Source organism: Pelobates fuscus, chromosome 6 (assembly GCF_036172605.1).
Source record: "Pelobates fuscus isolate aPelFus1 chromosome 6, aPelFus1.pri, whole genome shotgun sequence".
Taxonomy (NCBI): domain Eukaryota; kingdom Metazoa; phylum Chordata; class Amphibia; order Anura; family Pelobatidae; genus Pelobates; species Pelobates fuscus.
Window position 1 is genome coordinate 12,629,585 of NC_086322.1, and position 21,218 is coordinate 12,650,802.

The 21,218-nt window shown below is 38.2% G+C and overlaps 1 protein-coding gene across 3 annotated transcripts in view; it reads right to left on the bottom strand.

The window, feature by feature from the left end:
* Positions 1–3,704: 3,704 nt before the first annotated feature.
* LOC134614096 (transcription factor COE3-like) overlaps positions 3,705–21,218 on the bottom strand; it is a 143,703-nt gene continuing 126,189 nt past the window's right edge. For all 3 annotated transcript variants that reach the window (XM_063457523.1, XM_063457522.1, XM_063457524.1), the window contains 3 exons: positions 8,599–8,784; positions 6,327–6,530; positions 3,705–5,189 (listed from right to left, as the gene is read on the bottom strand). In XM_063457523.1, coding sequence (XP_063313593.1) covers positions 5,158–5,189; positions 6,327–6,530; positions 8,599–8,784 — 422 coding nt within the window. In that variant the 3' untranslated portion in view covers positions 3,705–5,157. The remainder of the gene's footprint in view (positions 5,190–6,326; positions 6,531–8,598; positions 8,785–21,218) is intronic.

Consider the following 21,218-nt stretch of genomic DNA (forward strand, 5'->3'; position numbering starts at 1 on the left):
TGTACATATATTAGGGAGCGTGTGTGTCTGTGTATATGTATGAGGGAGAGTCTGTGTCTGTGTGTGAGGGAGAGTCTGTGTCTGTGTGTGAGGGAGAGTCTGTGTCTGTGTATATGTGTGAGGGAGAGTCTGTGTGTATATATATTAGTGAGTGTGTGTGTCTGTGTGTATATATATTAGTGAGTGTGTGTGTCTGTGTGTATATATATTAGTGAGTGTGTGTGTCTGTGTGTATATATATTAGGGAGCGTGTGTGTCTGTGTGTATATATATTAGGGAGCGTGTGTGTCTGTGTATATGTGTGAGGGAGAGTCTGTGTCTGTGTATATGTGTGAGGGAGAGTCTGTGTCTGTGTATATGTATGAGGGAGAGTCTGTGTCTGTGTGTGAGGGAGAGTCTGTGTCTGTGTATATATATTAGGGAGCGTGTGTGTCTGTGTATATGTGTGAGGGAGAGTCTGTGTCTGTGTATATGTATGAGGGAGAGTCTGTGTCTGTGTGTGAGGGAGAGTCTGTGTCTGTGTGTGAGGGAGAGTCTGTGTCTGTGTATATGTGTGAGGGAGAGTCTGTGTGTATATATATTAGTGAGTGTGTGTGTCTGTGTGTATATATATTAGTGAGTGTGTGTGTCTGTGTGTATATATATTAGTGAGTGTGTGTGTCTGTGTGTATATATATTAGGGAGCGTGTGTGTCTGTGTGTATATATATTAGGGAGCGTGTGTGTCTGTGTATATGTGTGAGGGAGAGTCTGTGTCTGTGTATATGTGTGAGGGAGAGTCTGTGTCTGTGTATATGTATGAGGGAGAGTCTGTGTCTGTGTGTGAGGGAGAGTCTGTGTCTGTGTATATATATTAGGGAGCGTGTGTGTCTGTGTATATGTGTGAGGGAGAGTCTGTGTCTGTGTATATGTGTGAGGGAGAGTCTGTGTCTGTGTATATGTATGAGGGAGAGTCTGTGTCTGTGTGTGAGGGAGAGTCTGTGTCTGTGTGTGAGGGAGAGTCTGTGTCTGTGTATATATATTAGGGAGCGTGTGTGTCTGTGTATATGTGTGAGGGAGAGTCTGTGTATATATATTAGGGAGCGTGTGTGTCTGTGTATATGTGTGAGGGAGAGTCTGTGTGTATATATATTAGGGAGTGTGTGTGTCTGTGTATATGTGTGAGGGAGAGTCTGTGTCTGTGTATATGTATGAGGGAGAGTCTGTGTCTGTGTGTGAGGGAGAGTCTGTGTCTGTGTATATATATTAGGGAGCGTGTGTGTCTGTGTATATGTGTGAGGGAGAGTCTGTGTCTGTGTATATGTGTGAGGGAGAGTCTGTGTCTGTGTATATGTATGAGGGAGAGTCTGTGTCTGTGTGTGAGGGAGAGTCTGTGTCTGTGTGTGAGGGAGAGTCTGTGTCTGTGTATATATATTAGGGAGCGTGTGTGTCTGTGTATATGTGTGAGGGAGAGTCTGTGTATATATATTAGGGAGCGTGTGTGTCTGTGTATATGTGTGAGGGAGAGTCTGTGTGTATATATATTAGGGAGTGTGTGTGTCTGTGTATATGTATGAGGGAGAGTCTGTGTATATGTATGAGGGAGAGTCTGTGTCTGTGTGTGAGGGAGAGTCTGTGTCTGTGTATATGTGTGAGGGAGAGTCTGTGTCTGTGTATATGTGTGAGGGAGAGTCTGTGTGTATATATATTAGGGAGTGTGTGTGTCTGTGTATATGTGTGAGGGAGAGTCTGTGTCTGTGTATATGTATGAGGGAGAGTCTGTGTCTGTGTGTGAGGGAGAGTCTGTGTCTGTGTATATATATTAGGGAGCGTGTGTGTCTGTGTATATGTGTGAGGGAGAGTCTGTGTCTGTGTATATGTGTGAGGGAGAGTCTGTGTCTGTGTATATGTATGAGGGAGAGTCTGTGTCTGTGTGTGAGGGAGAGTCTGTGTCTGTGTGTGAGGGAGAGTCTGTGTCTGTGTATATATATTAGGGAGCGTGTGTGTCTGTGTATATGTGTGAGGGAGAGTCTGTGTATATATATTAGGGAGCGTGTGTGTCTGTGTATATGTGTGAGGGAGAGTCTGTGTGTATATATATTAGGGAGTGTGTGTGTCTGTGTATATGTATGAGGGAGAGTCTGTGTATATGTATGAGGGAGAGTCTGTGTCTGTGTGTGAGGGAGAGTCTGTGTCTGTGTATATGTGTGAGGGAGAGTCTGTGTCTGTGTATATGTGTGAGGGAGAGTCTGTGTGTATATATATTAGGGAGTGTGTGTGTCTGTGTATATGTGTGAGGGAGAGTCTGTGTCTGTGTATATGTATGAGGGAGAGTCTGTGTCTGTGTGTGAGGGAGAGTCTGTGTCTGTGTATATGTGTGAGGGAGAGTCTGTGTCTGTGTATATGTGTGAGGGAGAGTCTGTGTGTATATATATTAGGGAGCGTGTGTGTCTGTGTATATGTGTGAGGGAGAGTGTGTGTCTGTGTATATGTGTGAGGGAGAGTCTGTGTGTATATATTAGGGAGTGTGTGTGTCTATATATATGTATGAGTAAAGTGTGTGCCTGTATTCATTCTATGATGGACAATGTTTATAAAAACACATATGACATGAGATGATAAAACTTAGTACTCCATTATCTAAGCCTGTATATTTTCAAATAAAGGTACATACACATCAGGGTTATTCACTAAGGATCAAATGGGATACACATTGGCAAACGTTAGTTTAAATAACTGAATTTATGCCAGGTTTGCAATTCTCATATTTAAAAAAGCAGCCAGTGAGCAAAAAGTTAACATCCCTAGGCCCTGCAAGGGCTAATTAAAGTGGTTACTAGCCAGTTCTTACTAGCCAGCCACAACAATAGAAAGTAAACCCCTACCTGACACATCCTGAGTAGGGCATGTTATCTAGGTGGCTTCCAAACATTTTTTTTGTACTTTTTGTAGGGCAGTTTGCTAGTTTTTTAAATGTTTGTTTATTTTCATTCTGACTGCTCATGCTGCTAGCGGGCAAACAATGAGGACATGCAGACATTTGGCGGACATTCATAACCATTTTGGATGTTGCACGTCAAAATCTGAGCATTGATGAATAGTGTCTGCAATGCCTGAAATGCCAACCTGAACCGTACTCCGATTTGTTTAGCTACAGATTGGTAGAGACGTAGTGGATACCTCACTTACCAAATAACCCTGGAGCTCCAAAACCAGGGCAGGCCAGGCCCCTTCCAAGATATGCAGAATAAATAACGGTTCAGACACTCCGGGAAGCAAAAGCAGCAACGTTTCGGCCCTACCGGGTCTTTTTCAAGCTCAAAAAAAGGTATTTTACAAGTATGAAAAAGTATGAAAAAGACCTGATAGGGTCGAAATGTTTCAGCTTTTGCCCCAATAAAGCTGCTATTTTTGCTGACTGTCCGAACCGTTATTTTTTCCTTATATCTTGCTACCGATTGTGGCATTTGTATTTTAGCAATTAACCCTGAATATAAATCAGTTTTCACTTCTGAACCACAAAATAACACCAGATAATTTCATTCCATTACTCTAAAATGGGCATCACAAACATTCGGCATCGAAGGTCCAAAGAATGGCTGTCATAACCAATAAGGATTGTCGTACTGGCTTACTATTGAGTTTACACATGAGGTGAGGGTGGTGGTAAGTTCACACAAACATACAAATGAGAAGAGTAAAACAGTTTTTCATGAATATCTCCATTCTTTAATTCCCTGAGTGCCACCAGGTTTACAATAAATTGCACCCTTGATAGGCACTCAACAGGTAGACTTATAAGCTCATGGGTACAAAAAAGAGTGAATAAATACAATTATTTATAAATAATGACATCATATTCCAAAAAGTGGAAAAAAACTATCATTTGCCACCTTGTTCTGATATGGAATACTACTATGAACTTTGCCTAAAACCACACAGTTCAATATCTCTAACGTCTTGTCATGCCTAAGGCCACTGCGTCAGAAAGCCACCCACCGACCTCCATCCTGCTTGTGCAGGAGTTAGTGTATGCAGGTGAGCTGGGCAAGGAGGGGATGATTTACAGCATATATGAATTAACATTTAATGTATACAAATTTAATGAATTTAAATATCTGCCCTTAGTTTTCCCTCTATACAAACTTGGTTGAAATGCTTACAATCAATTTATCTGAAGGTGAAGAAAAGGTTATCGTACATGTCCTTGTTGGTTTGGTTTATCTAAATGAAAGCATTATAGCAAATAATCACATTGGTGCTACATAGATGCCCACTGGTGTAAAAATGAGGGGGCAACCTCTGATATGGTTAAAAAAAAAATATTCCACACAGATGAAAAACAAAACAAAACAAAAACAGGGTTTCTCATCACTTTTAAAAATTTCCCAGCACATTAAGTGGAGAAATATGCTATTTGCTAAAATTATGACATCACAGTGCAGTGGTGGAGGACACGCTACCAAAATGTGAGTCTGAGCATATAAACCTCATGTGTTTTAACTCATTCCTTCGCTCATATGATGGAAAGACCTGAAGGGACATGTTCCCCTCAGTTATCTAGGCAGACCTTCACACCGTTATCTTGCATATATCCACCATATAGGATGTTGGACAAAGTGACAATGACTCCAAAGCTGATTCTGCAACGTAGTCCTGAGTTCTACATGTGAAGTTGCAGATGAGATCCAGTTTCAATAAGGAGTTGGCAAAAAAAAAGTCTCAGTGCAAGCTTGTCTTCTGGTTATAAAAGACTTGGTTCATAAGCAACAGGAAGATCCCAGGTAGCTTACTGTAAAAATTGTCTTGAACTGACATAATATATGGAAAATTATAGATGACTGGTCCTACACATATAAATGTCTTTTATTAAAGGAAGAATGGAAAAGGCACCTGGTGTCCTCTTCGATGCATTGTATGCCCCTCATACGGAAGGGGAATAATAAGAGTGGCATGTTCCTTTTTGGATGGGCCCATTCACAAAACTGTAAACCTTCATTAGGAACATAATCTGTCTACGCCTAATTCGTTCTCTCCCTCAGGTCTCTGCAACTCTGTTTCATCCAGGTATTCCTGGCTTCGTAAGAAGACTGGGCGAATTGTCCACATGGCCTGGTCAGCGTCCAAGACAGATAGAATTTCCCACAATGGGTTGATATTCTTCTCTTCTTGGTTTATCCTACATTGGTGGCACTATGAGGCCAGACATGGCTGGGAACAAAAAACAAACACATTGATAAATTGATAAACAAACACATTGATAAATAAGTAAAAGCAATCATTCCAAAAACTCCTGCAGGAGAATTGTTATAAAAAAGGCACAATTAATTAAGGGTATGTTTGTTTAGAATAACAGCTCTAATAATAGCATTCGGTCATGTAATGCATGAGGGTATTCCACTAAATACCTGCGGTGACCCCTTACATGATGCATTCCATCAATGTCCTCTGAACTATATCATTATCTATATTGTCATCTACAGCGAGAACTCATACCTCCAAATTGCCCTTATTTAGGAGATACATTAATTATCGCTAACAGAGCCCCACAGCAATAATACTCCTGCAATGTGTCTGTAATAAATATGTTTAGAAATCACTCTGTGCAAATAAGATACATTGTCCTTGTTCTAAATAACTTTTATTTGCATACATTGTTATCAGTACGTCATCTAAAATGTCTCAGAACAGCCTCGCTCCCCTATCACTATGTGAATTGTTGGGCGGTATTGCATCTTGTTTAATTAACCCCAGGAACAGGATCTATTAATCTCATGCATTATGTATGGAGTCTGCTAAGTCAGCTAAACACACAAACATGTAATATTCTAACTTAAAACAATATTCTCAAAGCCGCTTGAGACAGCACCACGCAGATGCAGAGGTGCTGAGGGTGCGTGAGCAAGTCATATCCCCCGGTATGACAGTATTTCCCTGTCCTTGCCTGAGACAAGCCATGATGTTAGGATTGTATTGTTCCTAGATATACAGCAAAGCTAGGGCCCATTTGTTGCTCCTAAGCATCATCATAAGCCCCAGGCATTCTCGCCTCAGGCCGAAATTCTATGTTTTCAAATAAATGTTTCCATTTACATTCAAGCAGTTCTGGCTTTCACCTTCTGCCCCATAACTTCACAAGACTGACCATCTTAAAGTTCAGCTATTGCACTGGATACCAATTACCAATGGCGTCTGACTACATTACATAATAGTGACAACTGGCGAACTATTTCGAACCATCTCAAAGGATACATTTATCTTTGTCAAACCAACACTGGCATTCATGGTCAGGTGTCTTACTGAATGACATCACCGGGAGCAATGAGAAGAAAATTGAGAAGTACTGACCTTGGAGGCCATTTGCACTTGAGCTGGTGCAGGTTGGTGGAGGGGACGTTTGGGGTCGGACTACCGGTGCAAAAGCACTCTTCTGTTTGACCGCTGAGATCATATTGACAGGAGAAAAGGAGAAGACACCCGCAGAGGTGGCAGAGTTTGCACTGGATGAGAGGGTGATGGAAGATGCTCCGAGTGGGGGACTAGAAGGCATAACTGTGCAAGAAAACAAATATTAAAATATTTAAAATGTTAAAATACAAATTTGGGGTTATGGCTAAATTCAAGAACAAAAAAACCCCATCAACTTCACCTCCTAATTCAATGCGTAAAGCACATCACCATTGTTGGTGTGCGTGAGTCCTCCGACCCAAAGACTGTCACATCATTGCAATGTGAGTCACTTATAACATCGGAATGGTAAGAAACAAATCACTGTAATAAACCTTACGGGTGGTGAGTTGTGATTTTAGGTCAGGCCAAACCCAGATCTGGGCAAATGGCTTACCCTCCAGAGGTGCATTAGGGAAATGCCAGGGAAAGGACAAAAAAAGGGAAAATAAAGAGAAGGAAAATAATAACAAAAAGAAAAGGTAAAGGAAAGGGATGAAAAGCGGCACTGACTCGTATTTTGTGTATTTAAATAAATGTACTGTGTAAGATAACATGTAATAGTTAAATATGGTATAAACACAACTTATAGTAATGAATCAGATGAGAGACTTCTTGAATATGTATTGAGCAGGTTATTCACTAAAATTGATTTTGGACTCCAGAAGTTTTTCATAAAATTCATCAATGTGCAGCTTTTATAGATCTTCAGCTACGGGCCTGGATTTAAATAATCCCAGCTATTTGCCTGCTGGTGGTACCAGCACTAGATTTTGTGACAGCTATCATAGTGTTGGAGAGCCTATATAAGGTATTTCCCATCTAGCCGCGCTCAGTCTGCGCCAAGCCCTCTATGGGTGAAGACAGATTCTTTTTTATTTTGGCGTCGTTTACGTTTTATCCTTTTTTTGTTGTTGTTTTTTTTTGCATTCAGGCTTTTTTTTAATTTTCATTAGTGGATTCAATTATTATGAATTTAATTTGGCTCTTTTTAGGGCTAAAGAACAGAAGAATTAGAAAACAGAAGACTTATCGTAAGTATAATTATATTTTTTTTTATTAGCTCCCACTGACTATTATTAATGTGAGGAGGGTAGCTGGGGACTTTAATTTAGGTTGGGTGGATAGAGTATTGGAGACCTGTGAGGACATGCTATTATTTGGAGGTGGACACATTTTATAATTAGACTCCCATGGGTGGGGGCTGGGAGGGCCCTCACACATCAGCTATGGGTGAAGGCCAGGGGAGAGACACTAGATCCCCCCCTCTATATTATTAATATTAGGATCCACACTCAATACCCGTGGGTGGAGGCCTGAGGGGACCACAAGGTCTTCTCCTATATTAGAAATATTAGGGAGCCCACCAGACTCCCGTGGGTGCACACCAGGGGCGTGACACTAGATCCTCCCCCCTATACACAATCTGTGTATTGTCAATGCAGTCAGGAATCCAGTTCACGTGCTGAATTGTCCATTCAGACCAAATCTGTGTTTAGCAATTAACCCTGTAGATCTTTCACCAAGAAAACAATGATACTTCCACTTTAGAGTTTATAGATATTTTGTTATCTGCAAATCTTTCCCCAAGTTTGTATAATATCTAAACATCACTTGTATGACTGTCAAAAATCCTTTTTCTGTGTTTTTCCATTATATTCTAGAATTGGAAAGTGTCATTAAGGAGTGGCGCACACCCGGATTAAGGGGATTAAATTCGATAGCCAAGTTAGCATTTTTTATGTAGTTTTATTTAATTCCCCATCTGCATGTGGGCTACAGCTTGAATGTCTTTACAAAACTGAAACCAATCTACATATTAAGCATTGCATGTTAAACACAGGCAGAAAACATAGTGACCATGAATTAACTATTGTGCGCCACTTTCCAATAAGCTGAATGGTGCTTAAATTGAGCGTAATTGTTTTTTATTTAATTTATTTACTTTTTGTAAGTATTTTCCTAATAAAGTTTTTCTGTAGCAACAACGTATAACTCAGTGTTGAGTTGCTTATCAAAACACGAAAACTGTCCGTCAAACTACAAACAAAAGCCAAGATCTGTAATAAGATATATCTCCACTTGCCATTAAAAGATTCTGTTATCAGTAAGAACACGACAGCCCACACATTGTTTGAACTAAATCCGGGTAGTCTGCATTAGAGTAACTTACTGGCATACGGAGAGTTAGCGGTGGATCCGTTCAGAAAGCTCGGTGAGCCCGGTACCCCAAGTGTAGTCATACTCGTCCCCCCATATCCATTCATGCTGGAGGTGATGGTGTTATAATTTGACTGCTGCGGCGTTGAGCTGGGTACATAACCTCGTGGAGACACGCTGCTGGAGTTTCTGGAGTAACCTGGCAGAACCAACAAAGTGTTGTTAGAAGAAAGCAGATCGTAGTGTGGTACAGATACAATATACACCCTCACTGTACCAAATAATATACACCCTCACTATACTGAATAATATACACCCTCACTGTACAGAATAATATACACCCTCACTGTACGGAATAATATACACTCTCATTGTATCAAATAATATACACCCTCACTGTATCGAATAATATGCACCCGCACTATACAGAATAATATACACCCTCATTGTATCGGTTAATATACAACCTCACTGTACAGAATAATATATACCCTCACTGTGCAGAATAATATACACCCTCACTGTATCAAATAATATACACCCTCACTGTACGGAATAATATACACCCTCCCTGTACGGAATAATATACACCCTCACTGTATCAAATAATATACACCCTCACTGTATCGAATGATATACACCCGCACTATACAGAATAATATACACCCTCATTGTATCGAATAATATACACCCTCACTGTACTGAATAATATACACCCTCACTATACGGAATAATATACACCCTCCCTGTACGGAATAATATACACCCTCACTATACCGAATAATATACACCCTCATTGTATCAAATAATATACACCCTCACTCTACAGAATAATATACACCCTCATTGTATCGAATAATATACACCCTCACTGTATCAAATAATATACACCCTCACTATACAGAATAATATACACCCTCACTGTATCGAATAATATACACCCACACTATACATAATAATATACACCCTCATTGTATCGAATAATATACACCCACACTATACAGAATAATATACACACTCACTGTATCGAATAATATACACCCTCACTGTATCAAATAATATACACCCACACTATACAGAATAATATATTATTCGATACAACGAGGGTGTATATTATTCTGTATAGTGCGGGTGTATATTATTCGATACAGTGAGGGTGTATATTATTTGATACAGTGAGGGTGTATATTATTCAGTACAGTGAGGGTGTATATTTGGTACAGTGAGGGTGTATATTATTCGATACAATGAGGTTGTATATTATTCCGTACAGTGAGGGTGTATATTATACACTACAGTGACAGTGTATATTATTCTGTACAGAGAGAGTGTATATTATTTGATACAGTGAGGGTGTATATTATTCGATACAGTGAGGGTGTATATTATTCGATACAGTTAGGGTGTATATTATTCGATACAGTGAGGGTGTATATTATTCAGTATAGTGAGGGTGTATATTATTTGATACAGTGAGGGTGTATATTATTCGATACAATGAGGGTGTATATTATTCCGTACAGGGAGGGTGTATATTATTCCGTACCCACAAGCTCCTAAAGTTATTTTTAGAAAGGGCAATAATCTAAAACAAATTCTGGCCCCTAGTACTTTTCGATCTGGGAAAACTTCAATTAACCACATGGGAGTTTTTTTCACTTGTGGGAATTGCAAAAGTTGTAGTCACCAATTCAATACATTTAAAGATTTTGTTAGTACACAGACACAAGTTAAATTTAAAATTAAAAATAAGGTGTCCTGCTCCTCCACCCACGTGGTATATCTACTTACCTGTGGGTGTGGGATGCAGTACGTAGGAAGAACTGGGAGGAAATTAAAAGTAAGATTTCAAGAACATAGAAACAACATAAAAAATGGTTTGTTAACACACTCAGTGCCAGTGCATTGTAACAACTGCCCCTCTTTTAATTGTAATACCTTAAGATGTATAGGTATAGAACAGGTTACTTTAAATGAAAGAGGTGGTGACCTTATGATGGCTCTAAGGAAGAGAGAGGGATATTGGATCCACACGCTAAAAACTATGAAACCGAATGGGTTAAATGTGGATTTTGATTTGGTTTGCTTTTTGTGATTTTAATTTATTGTATCTATTTTATTTTATTGTATTTTGTCTTATTTTTTCTTTACCCATATCGTTTATTTCTATCCATTCTTTCATATTTTACTTTTTGGGATGTTTTCCCTTGACTGATTATTTAATTTTTATATTTACTGTGGTTTTCTACTTTGGGGACTTTCTGCTCGTTTTCGAGCATTGGAACGCATTTGGAACGAATGGCTGGCCGTCCTTACTGATGAGAATCAAAACGAGGCTTGGTTACCAATTCCGGAACGCAACGTAGGCGTAACCGGAAGCGCACCGGAGCCCGAACCCGGAAGTATGGCGCACGGCTGATTACTTCGCGCCGAAAACGGATTTAAAAAGGAGAAGTTTGGCATTTCATGTTATGCTTGCATGAGGACAGCATCTGGATATTTGCCCCTGAGGAAGTTCAACTTTGAACGAAACGCGTAGGGCTTTTTTAGTGTACAGAGTATTTAGTTATTTATTTTTTATGTATTTTGTATTCATTTGTTTTATCTGGCTTTCCTGCTCTTGTTGATTTCGGACCAAGAGTTTTTCCACCTGATGTGCCTATCTGACACTTCGTTTTTGTAAGTGTGACATTTAATAAAATGTGTGATTTTTACTGAGATACTCTGCACTATTATTATTTTCTATTCTTCCTATGCATGCTACTGAGGTTCCAAAGTCCTGAAGTCGCTACATTGATTCTAGTGATATGCCTACAATCAAATTGGGTTTGTGAGTGCAAATCATTCTTATCCATTAACCAATAATTTTTGCAAACAATATTGCCCTATGTCTATTTCTATTGTTGTATTGTAGATTGCCGTTTTGGTATTTTTAGTATAGTGAGGGTGTATATTATTCAGTATAGTGAGGGTGTATATTATTTGGTACAGTGAGGGTGTATATTATTCAGTATAGTGAGGGTGTATATTATTTGGTACAGTGAGGGTGTATATTATTTGGTACAGTAAGGGTGTATATTATTCCGTACAGTGAGGGTGTATATTATTCTGTACAGTGAGGGTGTATATTATTTGGTACAGTGAGGGTGTATATTATTCAGTATAGTGGGGGTGTATATTATTTGGTACAGTGAGGGTGTATATTATTTGGTACAGTAAGGGTGTATATTATTCCGTACAGTGAGGGTGTATATTATTCTGTACAGTGAGGGTGTATATTATTTGGTACAGTAAGGGTGTATATTATTTGGTACAGTGAGGGTGTATATTATTCTGTACAGTGAGGGTGTATATTATTTGGTACAGTAAGGGTGTATATTATTTGGTACAGTGAGGGTGTATATTATTCTGTACAGTGAGGGTGTATATTATTTGGTACAGTAAGGGTGTATATTATTTGGTACAGTGAGGGTGTATATTATTTGGTACAGTGAGGGTGTATATTATTCCGTACAGTGAGAGTGTATATTATTCTGTACAGTGAGAGTGTATATTATTTGGTACAGTGAGGGTGTATATTATTTGGTACAGTGAGGGTGTATATTATTCCGTACAGTGAGAGTGTATATTATTTGGTACAGTGAGGGTGTATATTATTTGGTACAGTGAGGGTGTATATTATTCCGTACAGTGAGGGTGTATATTATTCCGTACAGTGAGAGTGTATATTATTTGGTACAGTGAGGGTGTATATTATTTGGTACAGTGAGGGTGTATATTATTCTGTACAGTGAGGGTGTATATTATTCCGTACAGTGAGGGTGTATACTATTCCGTACAGTGAGGGTGTATATTATTTGGTACAGTGAGGGTGTATATTATTTGGTACAGTGAGAGTGTATATTATTTGGTACAGTGAGGGTGTATATTATTTGGTACAGTGAGGGTGTATATTATTCCGTACAGTGAGGGTGTATATTATTCCGTACAGTGAGGGTGTATATTATTTGGTACAGTGAGGGTGTATATTATTCTGTACAGTGAGGGTGTATATTATTCCGTACAGTGAGGGTGTATACTATTCCGTACAGTGAGGGTGTATATTATTTGGTACAGTGAGGGTGTATATTATTTAGTACAGTGAGGGTGTATATTATTCCGTACAGTGAGGGTGTATATTATTCCGTACAGTGAGGGTGTATATTATTCGATACAGTGAGGGTGTATATTATTTGGTACAGTGAGGGTGTATATTATTCGATACAATGAGGGTGTATATTATTTGGTACAGTGAGGGTGTATATTATTCCGTACAGTGAGGGTGTATATTATTCCGTACAGTGAGGGTGTATATTATTTGGTACAGTGAGGGTGTATATTATTTGGTACAGTGAGGGTGTATATTATTCCGTACAGTGAGGGTGTATATTATTCCGTACAGTGAGGGTGTATATTATTCGATACAGTGAGGGTGTATATTATTTGGTACAGTGAGGGTGTATATTATTCGATACAATGAGGGTGTATATTATTTGGTACAGTGAGTGTGTATATTATTCCGTACAGTGAGGGTGTATATTATTCCGTACAGTGAGGGTGTATATTATTCGATACAGTGAGGGTGTATATTATTTGGTACAGTGAGGGTGTATATTATTCGATACAGTGAGGGTGTATATTATTTGGTACAGTGAGGCTGTATATTATTCCGTACAGTGAGGGTGTATATTATTTGGTACAGTGAGGGTGTATATTATTCCGTACAGTGAGGGTGTATATTATTCCGTACAGTGAGGGTGTATATTATTCTGTACAGTGAGGGTGTATATTATTCGATACAGTGAGGGTGTATATTATTCTGTACAGTGAGGGTGTATATTATTCGATACAATGAGGGTGTATATTATTTGGTACAGTGAGGGTGTATATTATTCTGTATAGTGAGGGTGTATATTATTCCGTACAGTGAGGCTGTATATTATTTGGTACAGTGAGGGTGTATATTATTTGTTACAGTGAGGGTGTATATTATTCTGTATAGTGAGGGTGTATATTATTCTGTACAGTGAGGGTGTATATTATTTGGTACAGTGAGGGTGTATATTATTCCGTACAGTGAGGGTGTATATTATTCCGTACAGTGAGGGTGTATATTATTCGATACAGTGAGGGTGTATATTATTTGGTACAGTGAGGGTGTATATTATTCGATACAATGAGGGTGTATATTATTTGGTACAGTGAGTGTGTATATTATTCCGTACAGTGAGGGTGTATATTATTCCGTACAGTGAGGGTGTATATTATTCGATACAGTGAGGGTGTATATTATTTGGTACAGTGAGGGTGTATATTATTCGATACAGTGAGGGTGTATATTATTTGGTACAGTGAGGCTGTATATTATTCCGTACAGTGAGGGTGTATATTATTTGGTACAGTGAGGGTGTATATTATTCTGTACAGTGAGGGTGTATATTATTCCGTACAGTGAGGGTGTATATTATTCTGTACAGTGAGGGTGTATATTATTCGATACAGTGAGGGTGTATATTATTCTGTACAGTGAGGGTGTATATTATTCGATACAATGAGGGTGTATATTATTTGGTACAGTGAGGGTGTATATTATTCTGTATAGTGAGGGTGTATATTATTCCGTACAGTGAGGCTGTATATTATTTGGTACAGTGAGGGTGTATATTATTTGTTACAGTGAGGGTGTATATTATTCTGTATAGTGAGGGTGTATATTATTCTGTACAGTGAGGGTGTATATTATTTGGTACAGTGAGGGTGTATATTATTCCGTACAGTGAGGGTGTATATTATTCTGTATAGTGAGGGTGTATATTATTCCGTACAGTGAGGGTGTATATTATTCCGTACAGTGAGGGTGTATATTATTCGATACAGTGAGGGTGTATATTATTCTGTACAGTGAGGGTGTATATTATTCGATACAATGAGGGTGTATATTATTTGGTACAGTGAGGGTGTATATTATTCTGTATAGTGAGGGTGTATATTATTCCGTACAGTGAGGCTGTATATTATTTGGTACAGTGAGGGTGTATATTATTTGGTACAGTGAGGGTGTATATTATTCTGTATAGTGAGGGTGTATATTATTCTGTACAGTGAGGGTGTATATTATTTGGTACAGTGAGGGTGTATATTATTTGGTACAGTGAGGGTGTATATTATTCTGTATAGTGAGGGTGTATATTATTCTGTACAGTGAGGGTGTATATTATTTGGTACAGTGAGGGTGTATATTATTCCGTACAGTGAGGGTGTATATTATTCTGTATAGTGAGGGTGTATATTATTCCGTACAGTGAGGGTGTATATTATTCCGTACAGTGAGGGTGTATATTATTCTGTACAGTGAGGGTGTATATTATTCGATACAGTGAGGGTGTATATTATTCTGTACAGTGAGGGTGTATATTATTCGATACAATGAGGGTGTATATTATTTGGTACAGTGAGGGTGTATATTATTCTGTATAGTGAGGGTGTATATTATTCCGTACAGTGAGGCTGTATATTATTTGGTACAGTGAGGGTGTATATTATTTGGTACAGTGAGGGTGTATATTATTCTGTATAGTGAGGGTGTATATTATTCTGTACAGTGAGGGTGTATATTATTTGGTACAGTGAGGGTGTATATTATTCCGTACAGTGAGGGTGTATATTATTCTGTATAGTGAGGGTGTATATTATTCCGTACAGTGAGGGTGTATATTATTCCGTACAGTGAGGGTGTATATTATTCTGTATAGTGAGGCTGTATATTATTCCGTACAGTGAGGGTGTATATTATTCGATACAGTGAGGGTGTATATTATTCCGTACAGTGAGGGTGTATATTATTTGGTACAGTAAGGCTGTATATTATTTGGTACAGTGAGGGTGTATATTATTCCGTACAGTGAGGGTGTATATTATTCCGTACAGTGAGGGTGTATATTATTCCGTACAGTGAGGGTGTATATTATTTGGTACAGTAAGGCTGTATATTATTTGGTACAGTGAGGGTGTATATTATTTGGTACAGTTCGGGTGTATATTATTTGGTACAGTGAGGGTGTATATTATTCCGTACAGTGAGGGTGTATATTATTCCGTACAGTGAGGGTGTATATTATTCCGTACAGTGAGGGTGTATATTATTCCGTACAGTGAGGCTGTATATTATTCCGTACAGTGAGGGTGTATATTATTCCGTACAGTGAGGGTGTATATTATTTGGTACAGTGAGGGTGTATATTATTCCGTACAGTGAGGGTGTATATTATTTGGTACAGTGAGGGTGTATATTATTCCGTACAGTGAGGGTGTATATTATTTGGTACAGTAAGGCTGTATATTATTCCGTACAGTGAGGGTGTATATTATTCTGTACAGTGAGGGTGTATATTATTTGGTACAGTGAGGGTGTATATTATTCCGTACAGTGAGGGTGTATATTATTCCGTACAGTGAGGGTGTATATTATTCCGTACAGTGAGGGTGTATATTATTCCGTACAGTGAGGCTGTATATTATTCCGTACAGTGAGGGTGTATATTATTCCGTACAGGGAGGCTGTATATTATTCCGTACAGTGAGGGTGTATATTATTCCGTACAGTGAGGGTGTATATTATTTGGTACAGTAAGGGTGTATATTATTTGGTACAGTGGGGGTGCATATTATTCCGTACAGTGAGGGTGTATATTATTTGGTACAGTAAGGGTGTATATTATTTGGTACAGTGGGGGTGTATATTATTCCGTACAGTGAGGGTGTATATTATTTGGTACAGTGAGGGTGTATATTATTCCGTACAGTGAGGGTGTATATTATTCCGTACAGTGAGGGTGTATATTATTCCGTACAGTGAGGGTGTATATTATTCCGTACAGTGAGGCTGTATATTATTCCGTACAGTGAGGGTGTATATTATTCCGTACAGGGAGGCTGTATATTATTCCGTACAGTGAGGGTGTATATTATTCCGTACAGTGAGGGTGTATATTATTTGGTACAGTAAGGGTGTATATTATTTGGTACAGTGGGGGTGTATATTATTCCGTACAGTGAGGGTGTATATTATTTGGTACAGTAAGGGTGTATATTATTTGGTACAGTGAGGGTGTATATTATTTGGTACAGTAAGGGTGTATATTATTCCGTACAGTGAGGTTGTATATTATTCCGTACAGTGAGGCTGTATATTATTCCGTACAGTGAGGCTGTATATTATTCCGTACAGTGAGGGTGTATATTATTTGGTACAGTGAGGGTGTATATTATTTGGTACAGTGAGGGTGTATATTATTCCGTACAGTGAGGCTGTATATTATTCCGTACAGTGAGGGTGTATATTATTCCGTACAGTGAGGGTGTATATTATTTGGTACAGTAAGGGTGTATATTATTTGGTACAGTGAGGGTGTATATTATTCCGTACAGTGAGGGTGTATATTATTTGGTACAGTAAGGGTGTATATTATTTGGTACAGTGAGGGTGTATATTATTTGGTACAGTGAGGGTGTATATTATTCCGTACAGTGAGGGTGTATATTATTCCGTACAGTGAGGCTGTATATTATTCCGTACAGTGAGGCTGTATATTATTCCGTACAGTGAGGGTGTATATTATTTGGTACAGTGAGGGTGTATATTATTCCGTACAGTGAGGGTGTATATTATTCCGTACAGTGAGGCTGTATATTATTCCGTACAGTGAGGCTGTATATTATTCCGTACAGTGAGGCTGTATATTATTCCGTACAGTGAGGCTGTATATTATTCCGTACAGTGAGGGTGTATATTATTTGGTACAGTGAGGGTGTATATTATTTGGTACAGTGAGGGTGTATATTATTCGATACAATGAGGGTGTATATTATTCCGTACAGTGAGGCTGTATATTATTCCGTACAGTGAGGGTGTATATTATTTGGTACAGTAAGGGTGTATATTATTTGGTACAGTGAGGGTGTATATTATTCCGTACAGTGAGGGTGTATATTATTTGGTACAGTAAGGGTGTATATTATTTGGTACAGTGAGGGTGTATATTATTTGGTACAGTGAGGGTGTATATTATTCCGTACAGTGAGGGTGTATATTATTCCGTACAGTGAGGCTGTATATTATTCCGTACAGTGAGGGTGTATATTATTTGGTACAGTGAGGGTGTATATTATTCCGTACAGTGAGGGTGTATATTATTCCGTACAGTGAGGCTGTATATTATTCCGTACAGTGAGGCTGTATATTATTCCGTACAGTGAGGCTGTATATTATTCCGTACAGTGAGGGTGTATATTATTTGGTACAGTGAGGGTGTATATTATTTGGTACAGTGAGGGTGTATATTATTCGATACAATGAGGGTGTATATTATTCCGTACAGTGAGGCTGTATATTATTCCGTACAGTGAGGGTGTATATTATTCCGTACAGTGAGGCTGTATATTATTCCGTACAGTGAGGCTGTATATTATTCCGTACAGTGAGGGTGTATATTATTTGGTACAGTAAGGGTGTATATTATTTGGTACAGTGAGGGTGTATATTATTTGGTACAGTGAGGGTGTATATTATTCGATACAATGAGGGTGTATATTATTTGGTACAGTGAGGCTGTATATTATTCCGTACAGTGAGGCTGTATATTATTCCGTACAGTGAGGGTGTATATTATTTGGTACAGTGAGGGTGTATATTATTTGGTACAGTGAGGGTGTATATTATTCGATACAATGAGGGTGTATATTATTCCGTACAGTGAGGCTGTATATTATTCCGTACAGTGAGGGTGTATATTATTCCGTACAGTGAGGCTGTATATTATTCCGTACAGTGAGGCTGTATATTATTTGGTACAGTGAGGGTGTATATTATTTGGTACAGTGAGGGTGTATATTATTTGGTACAGTGAGGGTGTATATTATTCCGTACAGTGAGGCTGTATATTATTCCGTACAGTGAGGGTGTATATTATTTGGTACAGTGAGGGTGTATATTATTTGGTACAGTGAGGGTGTATATTATTTGGTACAGTGAGGGTGTATATTATTTGGTACAGTGAGGGTGTATATTATTCCGTACAGTGAGGGTGTATATTATTCCGTACAGTGAGGGTGTATATTATTCCGTACAGTGAGGCTGTATATTATTCCGTACAGTGAGGGTGTATATTATTTGATACAGTGAGGGTGTATATTATTTGGTACAGTGAGGGTGTATATTATTCCGTACAGTGAGGCTGTATATTATTCCGTACAGTGAGGGTGTATATTATTTGATACAGTGAGGGTGTATATTATTTGGTACAGTGAGGGTGTATATTATTCCGTACAGTGAGGCTGTATATTATTTGATACAGTGAGGGTGTATATTATTTGATACAGTGAGGGTGTATATTATTTGGTACAGTGAGGGTGTATATTATTCCGTACAGTAAGGGTGTATATTATTCCGTACAGTGAGGCTGTATATTATTCCGTACAGTGAGGCTGTATATTATTCTGTATAGTGAGGGTGTATATTATTCCGTACAGTGAGGCTGTATATTATTCCGTACAGTGAGGGTGTATATTATTCCGTACAGTGAGGCTGTATATTATTCCGTACAGTGAGGGTGTATATTATTCCGTACAGTGAGGGTGTATATTATTCCGTACAGTGAGGCTGTATATTATTCCGTACAGTGAGGGTGTATATTATTCCGTACAGTGAGGCTGTATATTATTCCGTACAGTAAGGGTGTATATTATTCCGTACAGTGAGGCTGTATATTATTCCGTACAGTGAGGGTGTATATTATTCTGTATAGTGAGGGTGTATATTATTCCGTACAGTGAGGGTGTATATTATTCCGTACAGTGAGGCTGTATATTATTCCGTACAGTAAGGGTGTATATTATTCCGTACAGTGAGGCTGTATATTATTCCGTACAGTGAGGGTGTATATTATTCCGTACAGTGAGGCTGTATATTATTCCGTACAGTAAGGGTGTATATTATTCCGTACAGTGAGGCTGTATATTATTCCGTACAGTAAGGGTGTATATTATTCCGTACAGTGAGGCTGTATATTATTCCGTACAGGGAGGGTGTATATTATTTGGTACAGTGAGGCTGTATATTATTCCGTACAGTGAGGGTGTATATTATTCCGTACAGTGAGGGTGTATATTATTTGGTACAGTGAGGGTGTATATTATTCAGTATAGTGAGGCTGTATATTATTTGGTACAGGGAGGGTGTATATTATTTGGTACAGTAAGGCTGTATATTATTCCGTACAGTGAGGGTGTATATTATCTGCTGTAATAAGGAGACATATCGTTGTAAATGGGATTGTTTTGTGAACCAGTTTGGGTATAGAGCTGATATTTGCTATTCATTTTAGTTTAATCTATGGCATTTTACTTATTTTTATTTATACGAGAAACTTTCCATAAATATTTTGAAGTGTTAAGTGAAAAATATCTGCTGCCAAATTGATTTTAAACCCAGAATCACAGTTGTTATCACTTCCTACAACTTTCCCACATCTTATTTTTAAATTAAATGTTGAATATTTCACTATGACAACAGATCTCACAATACGTAAAGCCTCTCGAGCCGATAGAAGCTAAGCTCGGAGCCCAAACTGACGGCAATAATGAAATGTTTTAGTTTTCATAACAAAGTTACATTTAAACTAAAACAGATCATGTTTTCCCTTGCTTTGGGTCAGAATATGTTTGACGATAGTTTAATAGCTGGGTTGGATGAAGTGAGAATGGGAATTTTGTTGGGGAGGTAAGGATGCATGGTAAGATGGAAGTAGTGATCATTTTGCATGGTCGCTGTTGACAGGTGCATTGTTTTGCAAGGACATAGAGTGACTGTGATATAATGACGTGGTTAGCGTTATTGTAAATTGTGTTGGGTGGGGTTATGGTGTAAGTGGTTGTGGGGTAGTGATGGTTATAGCATTGTGTCTTTATGAGGATATACATTGTGCTATGGAGTTAATTATGATTGTATGGTTGTGCTGTTCTGATAATATGATATGCGTAAAATATAAAATACAGAGTGCAAATTATGAGCACAAAAAACACGGATATACTGTGAAAACACTCCAAAGGGCATACGATATACTTATGAGTTATTTCATAGGAAATATTCTCAAAAACAGACTATACCGAATAATATAAACCCTCACTGTACCTAATAATAAATGGACATGGAAAAGAAATTAAAATGAAATGCGTTAGGTAAAGTAAGATTTGTGCAAGGCTATGATGAAGTGAGATACGTTTAATGAAATAAAGAGACACAGATCATTGAGTTAAAGTGAAGATGTGAATTGCATTAAATCTTATAAAAATGTGAATTGTATTGAGTATATTGAGATGTGAACTGCATTAGCTCTAGTGAGAATATGACTTGCTTTAAATGTATTGAAGATGTGAATTGCACTAGGTCTTGTAAGACTATGAATGGCTTTGAGTGAATTGAGTATGTGAACTGCGTTAGGTCTAGTGAAGATATGAATTGCTTGGTGTGTACTAAGGATGTAAATTGTGATAATTTGAGTGAGGATGTAAATTGTGATAATTTGAGTGAGGATGTAA